Below are 24,871 nucleotides of genomic sequence, written 5' to 3'. Positions count from 1 at the left end.
GAAACATTTGTATTTAACATTACAATATTGTTTATCCAAAAGTAAAAGTGTGAAGTTGCACAGGTTTTCACAGTTTACTATTTATTAAATTACAAGAACAAATGATTTAGGAAGTTTAATATATATATATATATATATATATATATATATATATATATATATATATATATATATATATATATATATATATATATATATATATATATATATATATATATATATATATATATATATATATATATATATATATATATATATAATATTACAATTCTTTAGTCATTAGTCATTTGTTCTTGTAATAAATAAATTGAATAAGAGAAGATAACTATATCGGAGTTAATATTTACATGATACAATGTATACACTTAATTTGAAAACGAAAGATATATGTGAGTGGGTGGGTGATAAACACAAGAAAGACCACATTCAGATACAGTAAAGTAACATCAGATAAAATCCCTTATAATATTTTAATTTCCACTCGATTTCTAGAGTAGTTCCCGGTTTTATGCAAGCCTATGAAGATCGTCTTGAAAAGTACTCCATGACGCATCATGCGTATGCAAGTAAATTAGTGATGTCGTAATATACTACATTAAATTTTCTATGTGTACGATGTATCACTTGGAACAAAATTATATAAATGTTTATATCTTTGCTAACTATATATAATAATGAATAAAATTAAAATAGCTTAAAAATTAGTTGCTTTTGCACGCAGTTTTAAATGACAATTATAAAATCCTAAAGTACTATATTACGTTTCAAATTGCACAACCAATATGGCGGAACATGTGGTTGTTTCGGTAAGTAGATGATTGAACACGTGAGTATTGTCATGTTCCTTTCCGATTCTTTGATTTAAATGCTAATTACTTTTTATTTTGTAGAGTGCAGAAGTTCTGAAAAAGTTTGCGCAGAGGATTACAACCAGTAGCACGTGTGAGAGAGTGCAGATTCTGCAGGAAGTTACTCAATGTGTCGACGTTTCAGGTGGGTGAAAACTGAGAATCATTGACCTTGTACTTAGCAAATAATATGTCGGATGCGAAAGCTAGTAATACTGCAGCAGGTGTGTGATGGACGTAAATGGAGTTGTTGGGAATCAATCGAAATTGAGCTAATGCATGATTATGCATTGCTGTCTTACATCAGGAGGCATCACTAGTCCTACATGTATGACATAGATGCTGATATTTATGTTGTGTGCATCAGGGTCTTACTGCCTAACTAACGGCACTGTGTAGCATATTTTCATATCGACCAACATCGTAACGAAAGTCAAAGTTTTAGGAATATCTCATACAACTGGCAACTAAAATAACGACGATTTTCTACAAAGTAAAGACATCATGTTTTAGTCAGACTCCACTTACTCTGATGTCTTCTCTAATAAATTAAAATTCTCACAAAAGAAATCGACCTGTTTTCAAGTTTCGTTGACCTACATTTAAGTTGGCTGGAAAGCATTGAAAACTGGGAATGCTGAAATCTGGTTAAGTTTAAATATTATTCTTAATGAAGCAAATAAAAATATGTTATGCCTATTGGAACTGAAAGCAATGATTAGTTTCACTGAAGAAACATATCCCCCAAATGAACCTACTTTGGCATACCTCGACTACCATTGCATTTCAACAAATTCACTAAAATAAAATAATGTGCTATGTCTTACATTGTATGACTAGAGGCATCACAAGTAAAGAAATACCAATGCCTACAGTAGTATAAAGATCAATGGAGAATCCTCATATGATGTTACAAATAAGTTTGTACAGAACTCTATTTGGCAGGACCACAGTGGTTGCGAGGAACGAGACAAACTCTCATACAAAAATATATTACAAATCAAGCTTGTGCTCACAATATGCAAAAGTTAAATTGCATTAAAGTTTATAAAGGACTTCCCTACCAAATCAGGATAAATAATTTGTCCTGTTTGTTTGTTTTTGGTTATGGCTTTGTATATTTCTCCCATGGTGATAATTTGTACAGGCCCTTTGGAATTTAATTCCAAACCATGTTATTTTTATTGCAAATTGGATTACTATTACAATGCTGTTGGGCATTTCTACACATAAGGTTTCCATGCTCAATATTGAAGCAAAATGCATTCTGAATTTGACCAAATGATGAAAATAAAGCACTGCAATGCTTACCATTTGAAAAAAGGCAGTTGTCACCAAAATATTCTGTGCAAAATAATATTAATTTTGGACACGCTGGATACCATCCCCTTGTTTCATGACTTGCGATATGTTGGCCTATTTTGCTCACAGCTTTGAAAAGATGTAATGTTTATCCATCAGGCTATAGAAATGAAATACATTACATTGGACTGTTTCTGTCAGCAGTTCAGTTGAGCAATTAGGTCAGGTTTATAGCTAGTTTTACAAAATTCAATGTAATGATGTCAATAAATGGCAAGAGATATTAAGCAAACTAAACTGATCTTGTAAAACAAACTAGTGAAGTTCAACATTTTCTAAAAAATGTTATTATGTGGAAGAGAAACAACAATGAATAGGATGTAATGTGTTTACAGCATCTTGTTTATGGGACAAAATTAGTAAAGAATTTAGAAATGAACTACGCTAGAGAATTTCTTGAGAATCTTGTTCTTGCGACAAGTTGATATTTTGCTTAGCAGACAATTTTGTATGTGTGTAATGACTTCTTGGAAAATTGGATTAAGATGCAGATTTTTAAAGGTATTCATTTCCATCTCTTATGTATTTGTCTGCATGATTCTAAAAGATACATAGTAAATAGGATTATCTGGGTTACGGATTTAAGGCCATAGAGTGGGTCTTCATTTTGACATTTAGAAATCACATTTTCATATGCGTTTCGAGTTGAAATGTGGCATATTTTTGTGCACTATGAATGTCACTTTTCTTAAAGTATGATCATTTTTTCTTGATAAAAAATGGATTTTTTACCTAAAATAAGTGATCCAATGTTTACAGAAATGATGTATCATTGCGCAGAATTACCCAACATGCAGAATTGGCAGACTTGGTGGTAGTTATTACAAAACATTTTGAAGCAATGTCAGTCAATAATGATGGTATTCACGAATAAAGATATGATGTCATTCTGATATATGGATTATAAGCTATTGTGTGGTATCAATATTTATATTCATATCAGCTTTTTTATTATCTTGCCTTAATGCTTTTTGTGAAAATGTGTTATTTTAAATAGGTAAAACTTATTTACTTTTGTGGCAAAAACTAAATCTAGTAAATAACTAGGAGTGACCAACTGTACAAGGTTTGTCAGATATATATATATATATATATATATATATATATATATATATTTATTTATAAAATTTATATGCAGAAAATATCATATTTTAGAGTGTTACTAGAAACAAGATAATAAACAAGATAAAAGTAACTAGTAAAAGTATTTTTTTAAAATTGTAAAAAAAAATCACATCGTTACCAAATTTTCTATTAAATATATGTATAATAGTATCTCTACATGTCTTTGTCAATGTTTTCCAAGTAGTATTAATTTCTTGAGCTAGTGTTCATTTCTTAGGCAGCTTTTACTTGTCATGACTTTTGACAGAATTATTGAAAAGCTTACATAGTTAGCACTAAAATTGAAGTGTTTGAAAAGGAACTCATCTTTTAGATAAATTGACATTATGAGCATGGTTACTCAAATCTCCAAAATTAGTGTCATCATCAGCTTTAGAACCATATATACTAGCTTATATGTCAAGTCAAACTGCAAACAATTAAGATCCTGATCAGCTGTAACATAATGAGCCTGCAGATCAGAGTATATTTTGTTTATTCTACTGATTACTCCTAGATTCAGATCTGCTTGCACATTCTGCAACAGCATATCAAGGTGTTTGCAGTTGGACCTGACTTACAAGTGAATATATATGCTGTGTCTGTAGGTATATGATTAAAAACAAATATCTGTCCTAATTGATTAGGGTGTGGGGGTGTCTGATGGATCAGGGCCTAAGAAAAATGCATAACTGATAAAGTATGATATTTAGCCTCAATATACTGTTTGATAAATAATTAAATTTACATTCTGTTTGAATGTTTACATTAATAATATATAATTTTATTTATGAAATTGTTCTTTTTTTGTTGTTGCAGATTTGCCAGAAAATGCATACAAAGGCATTTTCAGGTACTTGATGCTCACCCTGGGGCGTTACAGAGATGCTAAATCAAGGCAGGCTGTTCTGACACTGGTGAAGACAATTGTGAAGAAGCATCCAACAGTTGCCATAAAGAACCTAAATTCTGCATTGTCTAAATTTGCAGAAAATGCAAAAAGTCCTATTGTACCAAGGTTTGCAACATATTTATAATTTATGCAAGTTTCTATATGTATACAGTGTTTGTTCTAGAATTTAAAAGAATGGGGCCAAAAGATAACTACCATGTAAAAAAAAGTGGGATAATTTAGGAAAATATAAGGGTTGCAAATGTTCTTAATTGTTCAGGGTTTGAAGATTGTGTTGATGGATGTCAGATCCAGGACCCGTAACCCTCTGGAGGAACCAGGTCCAGTATGCATATAACAGGTTCCAGTTGCAGAGCTGTTGTGATGAACATCAAATTCAATACAAAAGCATGGCTGTATGTGTGAGATTTAATAAATGAAAAAAAAGTTGTTCTTATTTTGAAGCAGTGCAGTTTCTTTTTTTTTTTCCAGATCTGAATAAAATGTCCAGTAGCTTTAAATGGTCTTTGTTTTCACTGTCACAGGACTCAAGATTACAATTGAAGTTAAACCTACTCACTTGCACCATAGGTGAAAATTAAGTGATATTTGCACAGCCTAGAAGGAACACCTTAGATACAGTTGTCACTTTCAAAATTAAATTTATTTTGTGCAGAAAATGTTTTAAGTTTTTGGCTCACTTGTACAAAGTACAGAAGTGCTTATCCAATGTCTTTGGAGGTTTAATGTTGACAGCTTTATCAGATGTAGACAAAAGTTTAAAGTTCACTGCTTTGTGTGCCTTACCTTGTTCAGTAAATTTTGAACCAAGTTTTATGCTTTTTGCAGCTGACAAAGAAAAGCGTGAAGTTTGCGTAAAGTTTGCTCTTTGTAGTAGATTAAAGTTTTTAGTACTACTGTACATAGACCAAAAGAACTTACTGGATGGCTTGTTATCCATTCATCATCTGTCATTAGTCAGTCCATTATCAGAAGTTTGTTATTGCTACTTCTTCTTGACAACTTGGAGGTTTACCTTGAAACTTTACACAGACGCATTCATCCCATGGTCTAGTTCAGGGGTGGGCAAACTGCGACCTGCCAAGGGTTTTCATGTGGCCTAGGAACAAGTCATCATTCACACTGACTCTGTTTATGTTACTCTGTTTATCAAAAAAATGTGCTTCTTTTGAAGTTTAAGTTTAAGTTTTCAAATATTAATAACATATTAACAACTGAAAATTAATTAGATGTTATTTAGAAAAACCTTTTGTTTTTGCTATTTCAAATATTAATTATTTTACTTAATGAACTATGTGGCCCATGACAAGGTGCAAATTTGTGTATGCGGCACTTGCACTGGAAAGTTTGCCCACCTCTGGTCTAGTTGGTCCTTAACTCATTCGGCCCCGATCCCGTCTGTAGGCGTGATCCGGTTTCTGCATTCATTGGCCGATCCTGTCTCCAGTCGTGATGAATGTGTGTTAGATACAATGTCTCTAATTGGTTAGAAATGGTTTATTCCAAGAACTAAACAACTATTAAAGCAATCAGAAATGATTTTACTTTCATTTGTGGAAATTTGAATTGTTCAGAAGCAAAAGGCTAAAGTTTGAGAGCGGTTTAACTACACGTGTTCTGTTCATGAAAAATCGTAAATGATGGCGGACGGAAGAGTGATTTTTGATGAGAGCAAAAATGTGGAGTTTCTCGGGTTTGATCTTGAAATTATTGAGCAAGCTGAGGAAAGATATGTTCAGCAGTTGAATATTTTGTGAGATTTAGATTTGGACATAAAAGTTTCTGAGATTGAATCGTCCGAAGATGATGATACTGACAGCGATGATGATGGAGTTCTTGCGGATAAACGTTGCACATAAGTTTGTAAATACTGTATAAATAAGTTGTAAAAGACTTCGACAAATAGGGAAAAAATTACATCAATGTGTCGACAAATTCATTTGAAATAAATGGTGAAAATTTTGTGGATTTTGTGTGGATATAAGAAGAGAAATTAAGGTAAGAGTGAATGCATGTGCACGATGTTTTCAAACAGGTAAAAAACTATGGGGCACAAGCAGCTAGACACAGCTTTGTGCTTCTGAGGCATATCAGCAGAGATACTGAAAACAGTGCAGGGGCCGAATGAGTTAATGAAAATGGTGCTGCTCCGTCATCCAGTATGGCCACTCTAGTAGCTATCTTCAGAATCATGTTGCTACTACTACTGAATCGAGGCCCCGAGTGGTCTAAAGCGCTCTTCGTTATGGATCACTGCCATCTCACCTCTGTCTGCAGTGGTTTGAGTCTAAGATTCAGCCAATGTGGGTATGTGAGAAAGCTTGCCAGTAGCTTCTCGTGGATCAGTGGTTCTTTCTGGGGTTTTCCCGGTTTCTTCCTCCACCATTAATACTGGCCGCCATGTATAGCCTATCGTATGCTGAAAAATGGCATTAAACCCCACAACGACAACTACTGAATCAACATGGTGTTTTCGCGAAAAGATTTGTGATGCCTATTGGTCCTAAATGAAAATGGTACCAGTCTGACATCCAATATGGCCACACTAGTAGCTATCTTGAGAATCAGTCTGACATCCAGTATGGCCACCATCTTGAAAGTCTTGTTATGGCACCTCCTCCAGAATGGATGATCATATGAACAGTGGAATTTCACTGAAAATCTTCTTTTGATGTCTGGTTGGTGCAAAATAAAAATGATGACAGTCTGAAATCCAATATGGCCACCATGGCATCCATCATACAAATCTTATTATCACAGTTTTACCTGAACAGAAAGTGATTGATGTTGTGTTTTCACCAGACACTGAAGGGGATTTAGCATTGTGCCCACTCATTCTTTTGGTTCCCCATCAGTATCTTAGACTGTTTTCACCCACAGCTATAAAATTAATATGTAGATTCATCTCAGAAAGAGCAATTCTGCTATTTCAGCCATACCAAATCTAAGTCATTGTAACCTCATTTAACTTCAGAGATTTGTATTCTCAATTGTTTGTTCATTACATTCACAATATTTAAGTCCCAATTTCACTACACTCATGTAGATACATCTCCATAGCTGCCAACCCTCACGAATTTGGTGTGAATTTCACGACTTTTTCAACGATTCACGGATTCACGCCGTAAGACAAAAATTCATGAATTTTCCGATCCTCAATTATTTTAAATCTTTAATAAAATAACCGATTTCCCGTTAAGCGCTAGTCGCGATGTTCGCAGTTGCCGAAACGGTCCAGTACCGCTGTTCACGATATTAGTAGATCTACAGCCGATTAGTACAGTTGGCCCGGTCGCAAGCATTTTAGCCTATTTTAATCTATATGTACAAGAGTAGTTTTACAAGTGCTTTTGAGAGAAACTGGGGCCTAACCGGAAATTTGCTCCGTGCATGCGTCAAAACACTGATTCGAGTTACCGTTCAGCATCGCATGTAAGATTTTGAAAATGTCTTCACCACCAAGGAAAAAGAAATGTATTACTCAAAAAGTGAAGTTTAATTTGGAATATATCAAAAATTGGCCGTGCATTCTGCCATTAAACATTGATATTCATTGATGCTCTTTGCACTCAGTGTGCCATCGCAGAGATGATGTGAGGAAGAATGCCGGTTGCAAAAAACACGTAGAAGTTGGGAAAATTAAGAATTCGCAGATTTCAGCTCTGGAATATTTTAAACCATTGGCGGAAGACCCGCAGGCTACCAACGCTTAAGCATTATTTGTGAATTTTCTTGTGTCGAACTCTACCTTTATCAGCTGGAGACCATGCTAAACATTTGTTCTGACCTATGTTCCCGGACTCGAAAATCGCTTCCAAATTTTCATGTGGAAGAACCAGAAGTGCTGCAGCTCCTGTGCATTTCTCACAGCAACAGTGACAGTGAAAGAGTATTTTCTTTAGTGAGGAAAAATAAGACAGACTTTAGGGCCTCCTTAGCTGCAGAAAATTTGTCAGCAATTTTAGTCCCCAAGATCAACCAGCAGGCAAGAAGTCGGAACTGTTTAGAAAACAAATTTATGATCAAACAGTTGAGGAAGTTAAAGTCTGCCACAGTATCATGTCTTGATAAATAAATATTTCTGCATATATGTAGTGTTTTGTTTTTATTTGCGAACTTGATATATTGTAGTATTGACGGTCAGAGTAGTCAGAGTGGATGGAGTTATTGTCATGTATTTTTCACGAATTCATGTCCAAATTCACGACTTTTTATCCCTATTTTCACTAATTGTGAGCCTGGAAGGTTGGCAGCTATGCATCTCCTTGAAAGTGACTCAACCATGTCTGGTGTAATGTGTACCCATGAGTGACTTGTAATTTCATATGTTCTTTTTTTACACCATCAATATATTGCACTCAATGTCACCTATACAAAATTGGTACATTGATAGTTCTGGATGAAAGTAACAATTATATACAATTTAATTTGCATGTATTTTCAGCTGTTTGTTATGCTCAAATTGAATACAATTTCACCATTCACGCAATACAAAAAAGTGTATGTGGATGTATCTTTATGATTGGAGCTCAGATCATACCAACACTGGGTGTGACTATATTCATGCTTAAGCAAATTTTTTATTATAGCAATCTGTATGTTTTACTCAATATCCTTGAGCCTATTGCACCTACACAAGAAAATTGCATAGTAAATACATCTCAGGGTGAGTAAACCTGTCATATAAAAACTAAGCCACTGTGGTTGAGTTTTTATGCGCAAATGAGTTTTGTATTTCAGCCTTTTTTTATACAGCTGATATCTTTGACCATATTTCACTTGCATTTGTGAAATTGGTAACTGAATGCATTTCAGTGAAGCTGACTTTGCCAAATTCAGTGACATAATTAAGTGACTGGTATTTTCTGTCTTATAAGTTTGTACATAGTTTGCTTTCTTGAGATGTGCTCCTGTTGATGAGGGGATTCAGAGTTACGATTAAGCACCTTGTATAATAATATTTTGATAGGAAAGGTTTACAGTTAATGTTTGTGCTATGGGTTGTTATATGTAGATAGGTTAAAGTTAGCATTCATTGTTTTTGGTTACATGCATATGCAGGAACTTACTTTGTATTGATGTAAATTTTCTGGATATTTTCATTAGGTTTTAATACAGATATTACTTTTTTAAGCAAAAAGTATGAGATTAAAGTCTTCGTTTTTTGTTTGCTGTATTTTTTGGTACATTGTGGCAACTTTTTATTTGCTCAGAGGATTTATAGTTAATATGAAAGTTCTGTGTAGTGTTAACCTCTGTTCTCTGCCTGCTTTTGCATTTCTTTAGTTCTATTTTTTAAAGCACTGTCACTGGTAGAGGTTGTCATTAGTGTGGATCCATATGGAGAGAACTGACCTGTCATGCCAAAAGTAGGGCACCATGACCTACATTTCATGTATTTCTCATTGAATTTGGTCAGTGTTATATAATTTAGAATGTACAGTCTTGTGGCTTTGTCTAAGGATACATTATACTGAATATTATTACATCATCGCTTTAGAAGTATGTCACTTTGGTTAACTTCATCCATAACTGACTTTGAGTTGGCTTCTCATACAGTTTTACCTATATGGTTATATACCATTGCGTAGATACTCTGTGCTGTGTATAAGACCATGTTTCTAAAAGTATGTCACTTTATCTTGTATTTCATGCTTTATTGTCTCCTCTTCAATAGTTTTGGATCATTGTCTTGTGCACTATTGACTCTTCAGGTACATATGCCTGTTTCTTAATCATTCATAGTCTTAATTGATCATGTGGAGTAGTAATCATGTAAAGCCCTGAAAACAAACCAATGAAAGGCAGTGTCTGAAAGATATTAGGTGTAAAGATGGTTTCTAATTTTGTAAGAGCATCACCCATTGAATCTTTACCAGTACCAGTATACTTCATTAAGGCCCCTCTCACCAGGAAATAAGGAAGAAATTGATTTTGCAGGATGCACATGCAAAGCCTGGAGTCCATTCATGTTATATTTCTCAGTAGAGATGGTTGGTCGGTTGTTTTAATTGTTAATCACACATCGTGCTGAAGAAATGGGAGCAATACGCCTTTGCTCAGGACAAACCAGGGCTGTTTTGGGTGTGTATTGATTCAGTGACCCTTGGATTATGAACTACTGTATTTCCCTCAGTAGAGACTGAATTTTAAAAAAAAAGCAACTAGGGCGATAATTTAACTCTGCCAGTGATCAAGATTTGTGGCATATTCAAGTATCTTACCAAAATAAATTGACTCAAAATGCACAAAAGTTGTTTAAATGCATTTGAGATTTGCAAGAGAGTTACATTTTAAGGATTTTGCTCCCAAGTTTTCAGCATATTTGCCCAATCTAAAGCAGAACATGTTTTGTTATGGTTCATTTAATAAACTATGATAGGCAATGTTTGGGATCTTTCATGTATATTTGAAATGATAGTGTTCATTCTGATGAAAACATGCATCTAATAGAATCGCATAATCAGAATGTACCCTGCATTTTCTTTGTTAAACATTGTTAAAGACATGATAAATGTCTTGCTGATTAAGGTTTGGTCTGATATGACGAGTTTGTGTTATAATATTGTTTTAAAGTTTTAAAACTTGTAGTATAGTATATAAAATATTCAATCCATTATATTGCCATCAGGAGCTCTCCATACAGCAAGTTGTCTTTGATTTAGGTTTCTGTATACTTGTATAGTCATGAAATATAATATATAGAGGTCATTTGTTTGTTCCAAGTGAATAATGGATGCATTTCATCGAGTGTCTGAAATGCTTGAGTTTTCACAGATGTGACGAAATATGTTGATTATTCACTTGGAACCAGCAGATTTTCTTCGTATTTTATACTCAAATACACATATTGGCACCCAGTGTTTTAAGAGATTGAAGTAGCAGATTGTATAAGGTATCCCCCCAATAATGTTGACTGTTTATGTTCTGAAGTATATTTGGGTCATAATGTTATCAGTGTCAGTTGATCAAAGTGAAAACATATTTTTCATAGCTCACTCAAGTGAATTACTAAAATTATTTATATTGGAAAACCACTAGTTCACAAGTTCATATAAGAGTTTGTACACATTGAATATCATACTTTGAAACATTTGTCAATTCATGAAGCTAAACTTGTATAATTTATGTAATCTTTTTGTCAGACAAATATACATTTAAATAAAAATCTTTGGTATGGTTATTTTTTAAAATTTCCTCAACAGTCGAAGTTCTTCTGGTGATGCCCTGGCTGCTCTATCATGGACTTGTGCAGTGCTTGCATCTGTTCTTAAGGAAAATGAGGAGGTACCCAAAGAGGAAGTCAAAAAGATGGTAATTTTGCTAGCATAATTTTCTAGTAAAAGTACTTAGATATACTTTACTCCATGCACAAGAAAACTTCATTGGAGGTACAAAAGTAGACCTCTTTATAATTGAAGTTGCTTGATAATGAGGTAGTTTACATATAATATTAATTTTCAATTATTAAACGGGGTCCATGACCCTAGTAGCCATATCAAACGGGTCACTTATATTGAGGGATTACTGTACAAACAAGCCTCTGTAATTCAACACAAATGATTCTTAGTGAATCATCCAGCGACATCTGGTGAAAGTGTCTCATATCATAATCGTTGCCATGTGAAGACAGATAGAAAAGTGTTGGATAATAATTCAGTATTCTTTCTTTAAAGAAGTTGGGTAGTGGTTCAGATATGCAGGGATTGTCCTGGGCTTCGCCAATGTCGCAAATTGCGATTTTTTTCCCTTTTTGGCGACAAAAATATCCCATCTGGCGATTTTTTTGGCGACATACTTTTTGGTTATTTAATTTGTACATACAATCATGGATTTGGACTGGATAAATTAAAAGGGAGAACGAAAGGAAGCCACAAACTTGACTAAGCAATGCATTGGAATCAATCTGTTACACAAACGATCCTTTGTTCGTATTGACAACCCCATCTTTAGAGTGCATTGTTACATCATAATCTGCTTATGCTGACATCTGGGCTGAGTACTATATGCTGTGATACAGTCAATCATGCTACCAAACTATACCTACCTACAACTGACCGACTTCTGAAGACGCGAATAGAACAGATACAATTAATTGAATGGCTAATCCTTCTATTTTTTTTTGTTTTTTTTACATATACCAATACAATAGTTTTGCTGAACCTTTATAGAAAACTGATAACCTTTGAAGTACCGACTACTGTGTATAAATACAAAGCAAATGGAAAAAATCTCAATCACACTTATATCTGTCGCCAGTACAGCATTTTACTCATTGATCTTTTCCTTTTGCCATCAATCCGTGTTACCGCTGCAGAGACTTAAACTCCGCAACAAGAAACAGCAAAAAAAAAAAAAACGGTTTTGAATAATTAATAATAATTATTTATTTCTCAAAATACAGGAGTGAAAGAATCCCTAAATTGGGTGTGAATTTGTGCTTATATATACGGTCCAATATTGCCAGGTGTTGACTCATGTAAGTTTCATTCGTGGGAATGGAGATCCTAGTTTGCTTGTCGAGAAAATTTAGACAGCATTCAGTGATCATTCTTGGGATTTAGAAAGCAATTCACTACAAGTTTTGTGAAGCTAGCCATTGGGGGGGGGGGCTGCTGAGAGACTACTGGTGTCACCTGTCAGCACTGTAGACTGTGAACGTGGATTCAGTAAGATGAACCTCATAAAAACTGACATCAGAAATAAACTCTGCATCTCATCTCTCGAGAATTTAATGAGAATCAGCATGTACAGATGTGAAAATTTAGACTTTGAAACTGCATTCAACAAGTGGTCAGCCCTAAAATTGCGACGGATCTTCATGTAACACTTTGTAACATTTTGTTAATGCTTGTTGTAATTAGAGTATTAACTAACCCATCTTTTGTAATTTTCATTGCCTGTTACATTAATAGACTAAATTAACACTTGAAAAAATGTACACTACTTGTTCTGGCGACACTTTTTGATAATTGGCAACAAAATATTGAGGTTGCCGATTTTTTTGGCGACAGCGTTTTAAAAGCCAGGACCATCCCTGGATATGTCTAAGGGTAAGACCTTATTTGAATGAGAGAAAGGATGTAAAGGGCAATAGTCAAATTCAGACTGAAAGAAGAAAAATGGTTTCAGCACAGAAATTTAATTTCTTTACATAGTAGGGTATTAAGCATATGGTGGGTGTATACTGTGTCATTCGTGGTACTCTTGTTGAATTGGGCTGGATTGGTGAGGTAGTGGATATTCTTCTTACATATTATTGGGTATGTACTATCAAAGATGCATATTTGTCTTTAAAATTTGGTTTGTGCTTATAATTTGTGCTAACGCAAGTTTTGTTATGAAAATATATGTATGTCATAAATGCCAGCATCTTCCGAAATGAACAGTTCTTAATATTTGTTACCGGATGTAGATATTAGTAGCCATATGTACCATGTTACATTGGGAAGTAATTCCAGTGAGTGAGGATGCAAATTTGAATCCTACCATCAGATCACCTTGGGTCAGCTACCTTGGTGTGTTGTTAGGCCTCAGCATTAAATAACTCAGTTGTATTGCTGAGCTGCAAAACATCAGAACAAATCTGATGAGCGGATAGATGGACTTTTTGGATGACATTATTGAAAAATAATTTGATTGTTGTCTGTAATCTTTCTTTGAGACAGTTCATGTTATGTGCAGTTTGATAATGCCTTGTGTTGGTATAAAATGATCTACTACATGTGGTCTGGTTGTCATAACTTTGCATGCAAGCTTGTATTGCTTTTCATTAGGAAGGGTATAACAGTGACCTAGATCCTATATTGTATTGCTGATGAATAATTTTCAAAAATTTGTGCGTCTTTAATGTGCTAAAATGTATTGATGCTAAAATATTGTGATTGAGAATATATTCAGCTTGGATGACTTTTGAATATTATGCCTAAAATCTTAGGGAGCATTTTCCTGTCCTAAAATGCAGTGTCCCTCAAAGTTAGACAAATCACTATATCTTAATCTTTGTAGGGGGACAAAAAATATCCCTCAGACAGATCATCCAAAACATGCTGTAATGTAGAGCATTATTGTTAAACTAATGGAGGCTGTTTTTTTTCGTTTTGTTTAGATCAACATACAGTGTGGATTGCTGTACCGTTCCCTTGCTGTGGATACAGAGGTTTTTTGCAAGGCAGCCTACAGAAAGATGGCTTCAGTATGGAGACAGGTTTGTTGGTTATCTCTGCCCTTTTTGGCTTTGAGGAATTTCATTCCTCCTCTTCCTTATATCTAGTGACCATTCTTGTTTACCAAATAATAATAGTAACATACTTGGTGGTGTTATAACAATTAGTGTCAGAGTATCTCTACACTGGTCTTTTAGGTCAGTTTTTTAAATGATAAGTGAGGCAACTCAAATTTATGTAAATTATTAGATCTGATAGTGATTATGTCCCTTAGATATTGTTACACAGTAGTATCAACTGCTTTTAAAAGATAATCACCACAGTAATTCCTCCACGAATTAAAAAATGTAAATATAAATTTTCAAGTGACATGAAGAAAATGAAGTTTAGACAAATATTAAGATTAATTAGAACGGTATTTTTATGATAATTACTAGGACTAGGAATGTTACTATTTTTTTTAGTCGTATTCTTCCATCTGATTTTGTGTATTTATTATATATTGAAGATAGGCACTTTAAATCTTGGACCAGACCATAATTGGGGTTGGTCTATAGATGTGGACAGTGGTTAAAAAATTTGGAATTTTGAAGGCAGGAGTGACTAATTTCTTGATAATTGTTACAGAAAATCAACAGAACAAAAGTCATATTTACAAGCTCTGTCATATTTTTCTTGTTAAATCACCCCTATATGGAGCCCTCACCCATGTATTTTTCTTCTCAACTGGAGAGGTAATTTCACTAACATTATTCACTACTGTAATAGGCCTCTACTACTGTGCATTGTCTGCATCAGCTGTTATACTGATTTGTATGCTCTGCCTGTATTTAAATCATAGTGGCAGATTCATTTGTATGTTTTTTTTGTCTGTAACTTGTCTCAGAACTGTCTTGACTGGTATAAATGTTTTTGTGACTTATACAATAGTAACATATATTGGAATGTTAATATTACAACATAAGGTGGTGTGTCAGCCTGTGAAATAACCTGTAGAATCATCATGGATTTGTTAAAATGTTTGCAGTTACTTGATAATTTGGAAAAACACAGTAAGTCACATGCTGCAAGTTCTGTTTTGTACTTATTGCATAGTTAATGAACACATGTGCAATATTCTTAATAAATCTCCGTTCCAGAGTCCTTCCCATGTGAGTGCTTACAGGGAACTGTTGCTGTCTGATGAACCAAGCGTATACGATATTTGTGTGATGGGAGTCATGATAAGTTATTTGTCAGCCACCAAAAACCAGGAGATGTTAGACAAAGTCAAAGTATGTACATATATGTTGTCAGATAATTAAAATCCAACTGCAAATATCAATTCAGTTGCCTAATAAGTTAGCAGGAAAAAAAAAATCTTACAGCCCAACAACTGAAATTCAGTAGCCCAGACAATTAATTATAAATTAGCTTGTTTTGTGTTGTGAATAATTATTCTCCTTTGTGAAATATTTGTTTTCTTTGAAAAGATGTAGAACAAGTGATGATTTTGTTGTTTAATGAACAATCTGTATTCAGCTTACAATAGCTCATGCCAATTTTAACCTATAGCCCATTATTATGGGCATAAGATTTATTACTCTAAGCAGTGAATAATTGCACTGAAATTGCGAGCATTGAAAATATGCTGGAGAATCTTCCTTTTGATCAGTAGCATTGTAGAAATGAAAGATCTGCAGAGAGTCTAACTCTGAGTTAAGTAGTTTCCAGTACAAAATATAATATGTACATTTGTAACTCGGACTAAACTCCCAGTCTAGTTTCCAGTACAAAATATATGTACATTTATAACTCCGACTAAACTCCCAGTTTTGTCTCAGATATGTAATTTTTATTGGGTCTTATTTGAATACATTCATCGATCATATTAACATTAGGAAAGGAGCTATACTACCTTTGGAATCCAGCAATTGTGGATAGACAAAACAATGATATTCTTTCCCATTGATGTACCTTATGTATGAAGGGAAGAAACTCTTTCCAACCATTTACATTACCATCCCATACCACTGCTTGGTGACTACATTTGTTTACTCAGTTTTTTGCTTTCACTTGATACAGCATATATTTTCTCTCGTAACTCTCACAGAATGTAAGCTACCGTATTTGCTGGCTTATAAATTGATGCTGAGTATAAGACGGGGCCAGATCAACACCTGATTGTGTTTTTCACTATGTTCCACACTGCATCACAATTTGTATCCTACCTGTGACTCAATAACTTTCCAGTACCATATTTGTTTCACAAGAGGGATTTTAATGATATTATGTACTTTTAGCTACATATAATGATGCTAACCCAAAAATTTATTGAGTTACAGATAGGATAAAACTCAGTGCTGTGTGGAATTAAATTTAAATAACTTACTGTTTCATAAATATTAAAACTTTCAGTATATGCTATTTCAGATTACCAGCAATAGGGAAATTGCATCATTAATATTAAAATGCATTTTCCACTGATGAGGGTGGAGGGAAAGAGAGAAGGATGCATATGTATTGCATCTCATTTTTCTTTTTGCACCTTGTTATCAAAATCAACTATGGTACGATATAAGAGAGGGAGAGAGAGAGAGAGTTCAGCTCTTCTTGGATTGTTTTGTTCTTTTTTTTTTTTGTAACTTTATTGCCCCTGTGTAGCTGAAGCTTTTGTCAAAGAGAGAAATCATTAATAAATGAAACAGTAAATGTAAACTGAAAGTACATACCATATTCCTTCAGGATTTAAATATTCACAATAGTTATATCCATATAGTCTCCCTTAGGTTAAATCCCAAGAATGACCATTTTGCATGCTGTCTAATTTTCTTTGCACAATTCATGACAGATGATGTGTGTCCATACCAACCAACAAGGCCTTAAATCTGGTCAAATTCTGTTGGGTGCTTTTTTTCTGATAGAGTAAGTTGTTTAAAGATCATTTTTAGAACTGGCGGCCAAATCTGGTTACGTATCAGCATCAGTTACACAAAACTCAAAGCCAGGATGCATTCTTCTCAATTTGGTCAAATTTGTTCAACAATATTTGAAAAGTCATTTAAGGCTTTTCTGTTTTAAGTAACTGGTAATATCAGAAAGCAAAACAGCATTTTAACCATGTTAAAGCCATCTTGCCAGGATGCTTTCTGTTAAATTTGGTAGGAATTGCCTCAGTTTAAGAAGGCAGAAAGACCTGCTTTCTGTCAGATGTGGTCAGGTTTTGTTGAGCAGTTTTTAAGATGTTGCTATTTAGTGATTTCTCCATTTTCATTAATGGTGGCCACATAGACATCCAGTGAACAAATCTGCTCCATTTTTGGATAGAGTTACAGCCCTTGTCCATGTACTTAAATATTGTTACACAGATCACAGCTTGTACGGATGAGTCCTGGAAGGAGATGGATTTCAAACATTCACTGTCATCATTGAGAAGTGACTTTGCTCCTCTATATCCATCTTCTCTTAACTTGGCTTCTAGCACAGGTTTCTCCAGGTTCCTGCAGTAATGTAGGATCATTGCAATGAACCCATCACTAATAACTCTTCTTTTATATTTGATGTAACATGATTCATTTTTAATATATTATACATAAAAAATTACATATAATTTTGCTTGGATAGAACTATTATCTTTATTTTTTAGGAACAGTTTTTAGATGTTTACATTAAGCAGCTGTTTGGGAGTAGGACCAAGCCACCTGTGTCTGTTTTGGTAAGATACATGGATACACAGTTAAGGATTTTGTGGATGCTTGTTTATTAATGTTCATTAAAAGATAGATATAATGGAAGTTTAGTGTACTTTTGTCTGATTTCAAGAATTAATATTTTTTTAGAACTTTTTAAAAGTATTTTATTAAATTCTACATGCATAATGTTTGATCCAGGTGAGATAATTTAAGAACATAAGATGTGAGTATGAGGGTATTATAGGAGTAATTACACCTGTGGAGCAAGTGGTACCAGAGTTATTTTTATCTTCACTGTTCATTAACCAGAACAGCTTATGCAATGGCCTTTTGTTTGTTGTCTATCTGTCAGACAGACATCAGTCCTTTGACCGATCTTGTCTCTCCATTAGCACAAGTTTGTTATTGTTGCTCCGTCTAAACTACTTGGATGATAGCCATGAAAGTTTACACTTACATTTATCATCAAATCTGTTTGGTCTGAAATGAAAACGATGCCTCCTGGATATCCAGTGTGGTTACTACAGTGGCCATCTTGAAAATCTATTCATACATGCCAACCATTACAATTTTGGCATAATCATTACTTTTTCTTCACTAAATTACACCTTACATGTAAACCTATACGAATTACACGATTTTGGTATATCCCCCTTTCTCCTTCGAATACATTCCCCGATCACATTAACGTTAGGGATATAAGCCTGCTACCTCTCGAATCCAGCCCTACTAAAAGACGAAAATTCATCTTTTCTGTCTATCTCATATAGACCAAAGAGCAATAACTCTTGCCCCTTACCTCCCCTTGCCACTGCTAGGTGTCACTAGTATTTAAGCTTCGCTTGTACTGATAACATGTACATTATACCTCCAAACAATCCAAGCCATCTTAGCGTTAAATTGGACCATCCGAAGTTAAATTTGGATTTATTGCGTTGGACAATCATTCTTCTACAGGTTGTATACATTATTTTTACAATTTTTTCAAAATTGAGTGACTTTGTCACCCTTATGGATTTCGTCTACTGAAGACCATGTTACACATGCTATCGCTGAACTCGTGTTGTCAGTTAAGAGTTAACGCGACACTGACTAATTTCACTTCATTAGTAACGGTTGTGGTATTAGCGAATTAATAACATGCTGAATTGCTAATTTGTGCTTTGTTTTCTTTTCTTGTGTCGTTTCAATAGAAATGTCAACCAAATGAATGAAATCAAAAAGTTCAAAGCAAAAGAAGACAACCATGACTCTTGTATTGTATGTACCAAGTGTACATCATCTATACCATGCAGCGTGTGTAATACTTGGACAGCAAATGTGGACTGATGTAGTCCAGAAGGCAGCAAAAGGGAGGGATAGACGGAATAAGTCGAAGAAAGATAGCATTGATGTCCTCAGTATACATCCGAAGACAGCTTCCATTGCGAGTCTTGTGGGGGACGTTGGGGTCCCCCCTTCACCTAAAGTTCGTTGTTTGCCACCATCAGCCACAGTAACATCAGCGGCAATGGAGGAAAATAATGTTGACAGGGTACAACAGTCCACCTTTGAACAGATGTGTCGTTTGGTCCAGGAAACGACGACGCAGCTAGTGACATCAGGCCAGATATTACCTTATTTCCCTCACTCACTTCCACAGCTTTTTCAGACTCTTTGGGGGAATGTTCCCCCAATTTTAGGCTGCCCAGTGGGTGTAAGTTCCCGCGCATGTCTGAGCATGGCCTTCTGGCCTTTAAGTCAGGACGCATGGGGTTTTTACCGGATCCATCGGATCCATTTCATTATACAACCTCTATGTCACCAGCTGTCCAGCTGTCCCAGCATGGGGACCCTATTGCTAAAACAGTCTGACCAAATATGATTTACGGGTATCTTAGTGATAAATCCATCCGTCAAGCTGTACCGCCGGCAACATGCCAATACTATGGCGGAGATTTTAGTGAGAAATCTGTCCATCCACCCAGGCCATTGGAGCAGCCAGTACCGGTGATAGCAGGACCGTCGCTAACATTCAGGGCGACCACAAGCCAGACAAACCAGCCGGCAGGGCCGGCCATCCATATGTTCATGGCTTATCCACAAGGGAGAGTTAGTGACAGTGTCAAGGATGACGGAATCGTGTCATCTATGCCACCTGGTATGCTCTATCCAGAAATGCAAGCTATTCCAGAACACGACTCGGCACACAGTGAGGGTGACGAAACTCCTGCAAATCAGCCGTACACAGATCCAACCATGGAACGGACTGAGTTTGGCTTCAAGGTGGCAGTGGAAGAAATTTATAGGGTGTTGGCAACTTCAGAATGCCCTCCACCTCCTACCGCCACTCAAGACTACAAAGTTAAGGCGTCTGTAGATCTTGATGGGGAGGAAGAGACATCGTCCTTCCGGCTCCTTCTCCATTCGGCAAAAATTAAGGAGATCATTGATCGTCTATCAGGATGAATAGGTGATCCAGGGAATGCTAAGGCGTTCTTTTCAGAAAGCCAAGTACCAGCAACGTTCTCGTGTCGCTGGTACAAAATTCATTCAGATGCCTTCAGTACGGATCTTCCGGCCCTGGACAAAACTATGGCAGCAGTTCACATGTCAGCTCCACTGTTTTACAAAGTGGACAAAAATGTGTTCCATGCCATGTCAAAGCTAGTCTGGAACATAGTCTCTACGTCTTCAATGTTAGACTTGGCTTCATTAGCCATTTTCTGACTCGCAGAAAAATCTGACAATGACCACGCTTGAGAAGCGATGGCCCGGATTGCTAGAGTTATTAACAGGGCAGCTCACCATTCCATGGCTAATGCGTTGACTGCTTCTGCCAACTTAGACCTGATACAATGTGACACATGTCTTCGGTCCACATCGCTCAAGCCCCATCATACTCTGGCTTTACGGATGACTCCGTTTGGGTCGCCTTTACTCTTTGGAGGAAAAATTGAAGAAGTTCGGAAGCAGGCAGCTCAGGAACTGCCTCTCCAACTTGCCGCCCAACCCTCGCAGGCATTTAGAAAAAAATCCCCTGCCACAGTGGAGGGATGATTGGCAGACCAGGGACAAGGGATCCTTACAATCAAATGTGCAGTATAGATCCCAACCCAATGCCAGGAGACAGCAGTCTAATCAAGCTAGGAGGCAACCATACAGAGGCGGTAAGAAACAAAGTTTCTCCGTCTTCAAGCCTCCTAACTCTAAAAGTTGACATACCCTCCCCACCACCCGCAGACAGCCTACCTGTGGGCGGCTGCCTCCTGCAATTTCAGGACTACTGGACCACCTCTTTTCCTCAGAACGATTGGGTGATCCAGGTCATTTCGGAGGGGCTTCGGATTTCATTTATCCAACCCCCTCCCCTGTCCTCCTCTCCCCTCTTCACGGACGTACCGTCCGATCAGGAGAAGGATACCTTTGTACAACAGGAGATATGGTCGCTCATAGAAAAATGGGCGTTGGAGATTGTGAAAAAAAACCCCTCAATCGCCGGGGTTTTATTCCAGGCTGTTTCTTATCCAGAAGGCAAACGGCAAGTTGAGGCCGATCATCGACCTGAGTCGCCTCAACCAATACATTTTACCACCGACATTCAAGATGGAAACAGCGAGATCATTCCGTCTTTCCATCCGGCGGGATGAGTATGCCGTCAGTCTAGATATGACCGATGCATATTTTCATGTCCCTATCCACCCCGCGTCACGGAAATTTCTCTGATTCGCTTACCGCGATGCTTTTTATCAGTTCCAGGTCTTACCCTTTGGCCTCAACATCAGCCCTTGGGCTTTTACCAAGGTTATGGATTGCGTTGTCACCCTGTTCCGCTCGACTTCATCTACAGGGATGGCAGTGTACTTGGACGACATCTTCCAGAAACATATGGTAAGTTCTATTCTGCTCAAAGGCAGAAACGATCTTTTAGGTGGTGCTCTACAGTTTCGTATTTTGCATAGGGTTGGAATTTTAAGGAAAAAGAATTTCCCATGATTTCTTCACTGGTTATACTGGCTATATAATAAAGAGTTTGTATATCTTAGGTGCTGTTAAAAGAACTTTTAATTCCCTTTATTTTGATATATGATTGATGGGTGTACTATGGGTTCTAGAGTATACAGCTTGGGCTCACTTAAGGTGTGCTCGTTTAAAAAAACTGCTAGCTCTGCATGGTCATTTTCACTTCCTGGACTTCAGAGGTAAATTGTAGAAAAAAGAGCCGATAACTTTTTTTACTTTTCAGATATTTTGTACTTGGTTCATTGCACTTTCAGTAAATGCTATTTTCTACTTCAGCAAAATTCGTTTTCCCTATTTTAATAATTGCTAAAGTTAGTGTACTTTTGATTAATTCTGGTTAATTTGTCAAGCACAGGGGAGCATCCATTTTGTTGTACCGTGTGCTTAGGTCATGTACAATTTCCTCAAGTACAGTATCCAAAGAAATTCAGCCACATTACATAAAAGTAACATAGAGGTATGCCAACATTATGTCCATTGTGCATCTTACAAATGCAAACAACTTCACCTTACCTATGTCACTCTCTCAAAAGTTCAGATTAATTGGTGAGCGCCACATTAGCACTTTTAGATCATCTAGGCTTTCTCGTGAACTGGAAAAAGTCCAATCTCTGTCCATCCAAGCGTTTTGTCCATCTGGGTATGGAGTTTCTCACCGATCTGAATCTGGTACGGCTTCCTCGCGCTCGCGTAATCCGGATCGTCAAACTCGTTGAGTCCGTTTCCAACAGGACGTGGATTTCAGCGAGAGTACTCTTGCAACTCCTCGGATTATTCAATGTGGCGGCAGACTTGATCCCGCTTGGCTGTCTTTTTATGTGTCCCTTACAAATGACGTTACTGGCACAATGGCGCCCCTTTTCAAGTCCCCCCAATCAAACAATAATGATCACGTCCGAGATACGATCATTCCTGTGTCAGTGGCACGACCCTGGTTGGCTGTCCACGGGGATTCCTCTGGAGATGCCCCAAGCAGAGATAATGGTATGTACCGACGCCAGTACCTACGATTGGGGTGCCCACCTGTTGCCGGACTTCGCTACAGTCAGCGGCACGTGGGAGCCAGGGGAGAGGCCTCTCCACATCAGCCTTTTAGAAATGAGGGCTGTCATCAATGCCTTTCATTTCTGGAAGGATCAACTCTCAGGAAAAACTGTCCTCATTATGTCAGACAACTCTGTGGTGGTGACTTACCTCCTCAAACAAGGGGGCACCAAATCACCAGACCTGTGCATTCTGATCTGGCAGTTCCTACGTTGGTGCAACAACCTCCACATCAACGTACAAATCAGACACATTCCCAGCAGACTCAATGTCTTGGCCGACACTCTATCCAGGAAAGGTCAAATCATTCACACGGAATGGTCACTCCATCAATCAGTCTTTCTTCGGATTTGTACACTTTGGGGGCGTCTGATGATCGATCTTTTTGCAACAAGGTGGAATCGCAAGTTGCCCATTTTCGTCTCTCCGGTTCCAGACCCAGAGGCTTGGGCCATGGACGCTCTGTCAATCAGCTGGGAGGGGTTGTGGGCATTCGCCTACCCTCCCACGGTTTTGGTACCGAAAATAATCCAGAGGTTAAGGGGTCAGAACTGTTGGATGATTCTGATTGCCTCTCTCAGATGGAACAAATCCTGGGTCATCGATCTACTCGATCTAGCGATAGATCTAACCAGGAAGATTCCAACCAGCCCAAATCTTCTCAAACAACCGCTGTCAAGGTGTTCCACCCCTGCCCGGACCGTCTTCTTCTTCACGCTTGGCTCTTGTCCGGACAGCCTTGCGAGACAAACAATTTAAACCTTCAATTATGGAGAGAATCTCAAGAGCAAGAAGGCCGTCCACTCTGAAGGCTTACGAGGGAAAGTGGCGTGTTTTCAGGGACTGGTGCCATATCAATAACATCGTCCCTTTGAGTGTCTCAATCCCTCAACTGGCCGACTTTTTTCTCTGGCTTTTCGAGGAGAAACAGTTGGCCCCAATTACTATCAAAGGCTACCGCTTCATGATATCAGACACGTTCCGCCATCATGGTAGATGTGATATTGGACATAACAAAGTTCGGTGGTCCTCCTGACGCAACCAGGCTTTGTAGCCAAAAATAGGTTACCATCCATTGGCAATCAAAGAATCATCATTCGCTTGCTCTCTTCCATAGATAAGTCAAGAGCAACAGCCATGCAAGATCCTGTTCGTGCACTCAAGCACTATTTAAAACGCACAGAGGCGTGTCGGGACACACGTAAGTGCCTCTTTCTTCCGGTCAAAGCTGGTAAACGGGATATCACCCCACAAGCCCTTGCTTCATGGCTGAAGTGGGTTATACACTCAGCGTACTCTGAGGTCTCACAAGATCAGAGTCGCCTCATGAAGATTACAGCTCATGAGATTAGAGCAATCTCGGCGAGCCTTGCATTCGAACACAATGTTTTGATCTGAGATATAATAGAAGCTGTTGGCTGGCATGCAGAGTCAACCTTCTCCAGTTTTTATCTCAGAGATTTGGCTTCGCAGAGGCAAACCTTGAACCTGGTAGGTCTGGTGTCGGCAGCCATGATGACCACCAGACCATGTAAAACAATCAGCACAGCCTATCAGCTTCACTGGATTCGCCAGTGAAATTTTGTAGGTAAGAAGATTTCAATGACTATCTTCTTAACCATATATAGGGGTCACATATCACGTGACCATAGGCTGTGTTGCTGATGAAATTAGGAGAACGGGTTATCTTTCAAATGGGGAATCCAGCCATCATTCCCTAGAAGGTACCCGGGGTGGAGGTAGGATGCTCAGCATTTCCTC

The 24,871-nt window shown here is 37.0% G+C and overlaps 1 protein-coding gene across 1 annotated transcript in view; it reads left to right on the top strand.

The window, feature by feature from the left end:
* Positions 1-773: 773 nt before the first annotated feature.
* LOC149775038 (stalled ribosome sensor GCN1-like) overlaps positions 774-24,871 on the top strand; it is a 218,870-nt gene continuing 194,772 nt past the window's right edge. The window contains exons 1-7 of the mRNA XM_089943740.1: positions 774-806; positions 891-993; positions 4,134-4,332; positions 11,433-11,541; positions 14,336-14,434; positions 15,533-15,667; positions 18,019-18,087. Of these exons, the coding sequence (XP_089799866.1) occupies positions 783-806; positions 891-993; positions 4,134-4,332; positions 11,433-11,541; positions 14,336-14,434; positions 15,533-15,667; positions 18,019-18,087 (738 nt within the window). The 5' untranslated portion in view covers positions 774-782. The remainder of the gene's footprint in view (positions 807-890; positions 994-4,133; positions 4,333-11,432; positions 11,542-14,335; positions 14,435-15,532; positions 15,668-18,018; positions 18,088-24,871) is intronic.

The sequence above is a fragment of the Sinohyriopsis cumingii genome, chromosome 19 (assembly GCF_028554795.1).
Source record: "Sinohyriopsis cumingii isolate HCF-2022 chromosome 19, ASM2855479v2, whole genome shotgun sequence".
NCBI lineage: Eukaryota > Metazoa > Mollusca > Bivalvia > Unionida > Unionidae > Sinohyriopsis > Sinohyriopsis cumingii.
The sequence above is the reverse complement of the archived record's forward strand: the minus strand, read 5'-3'. Positions and strand labels throughout refer to the sequence as shown.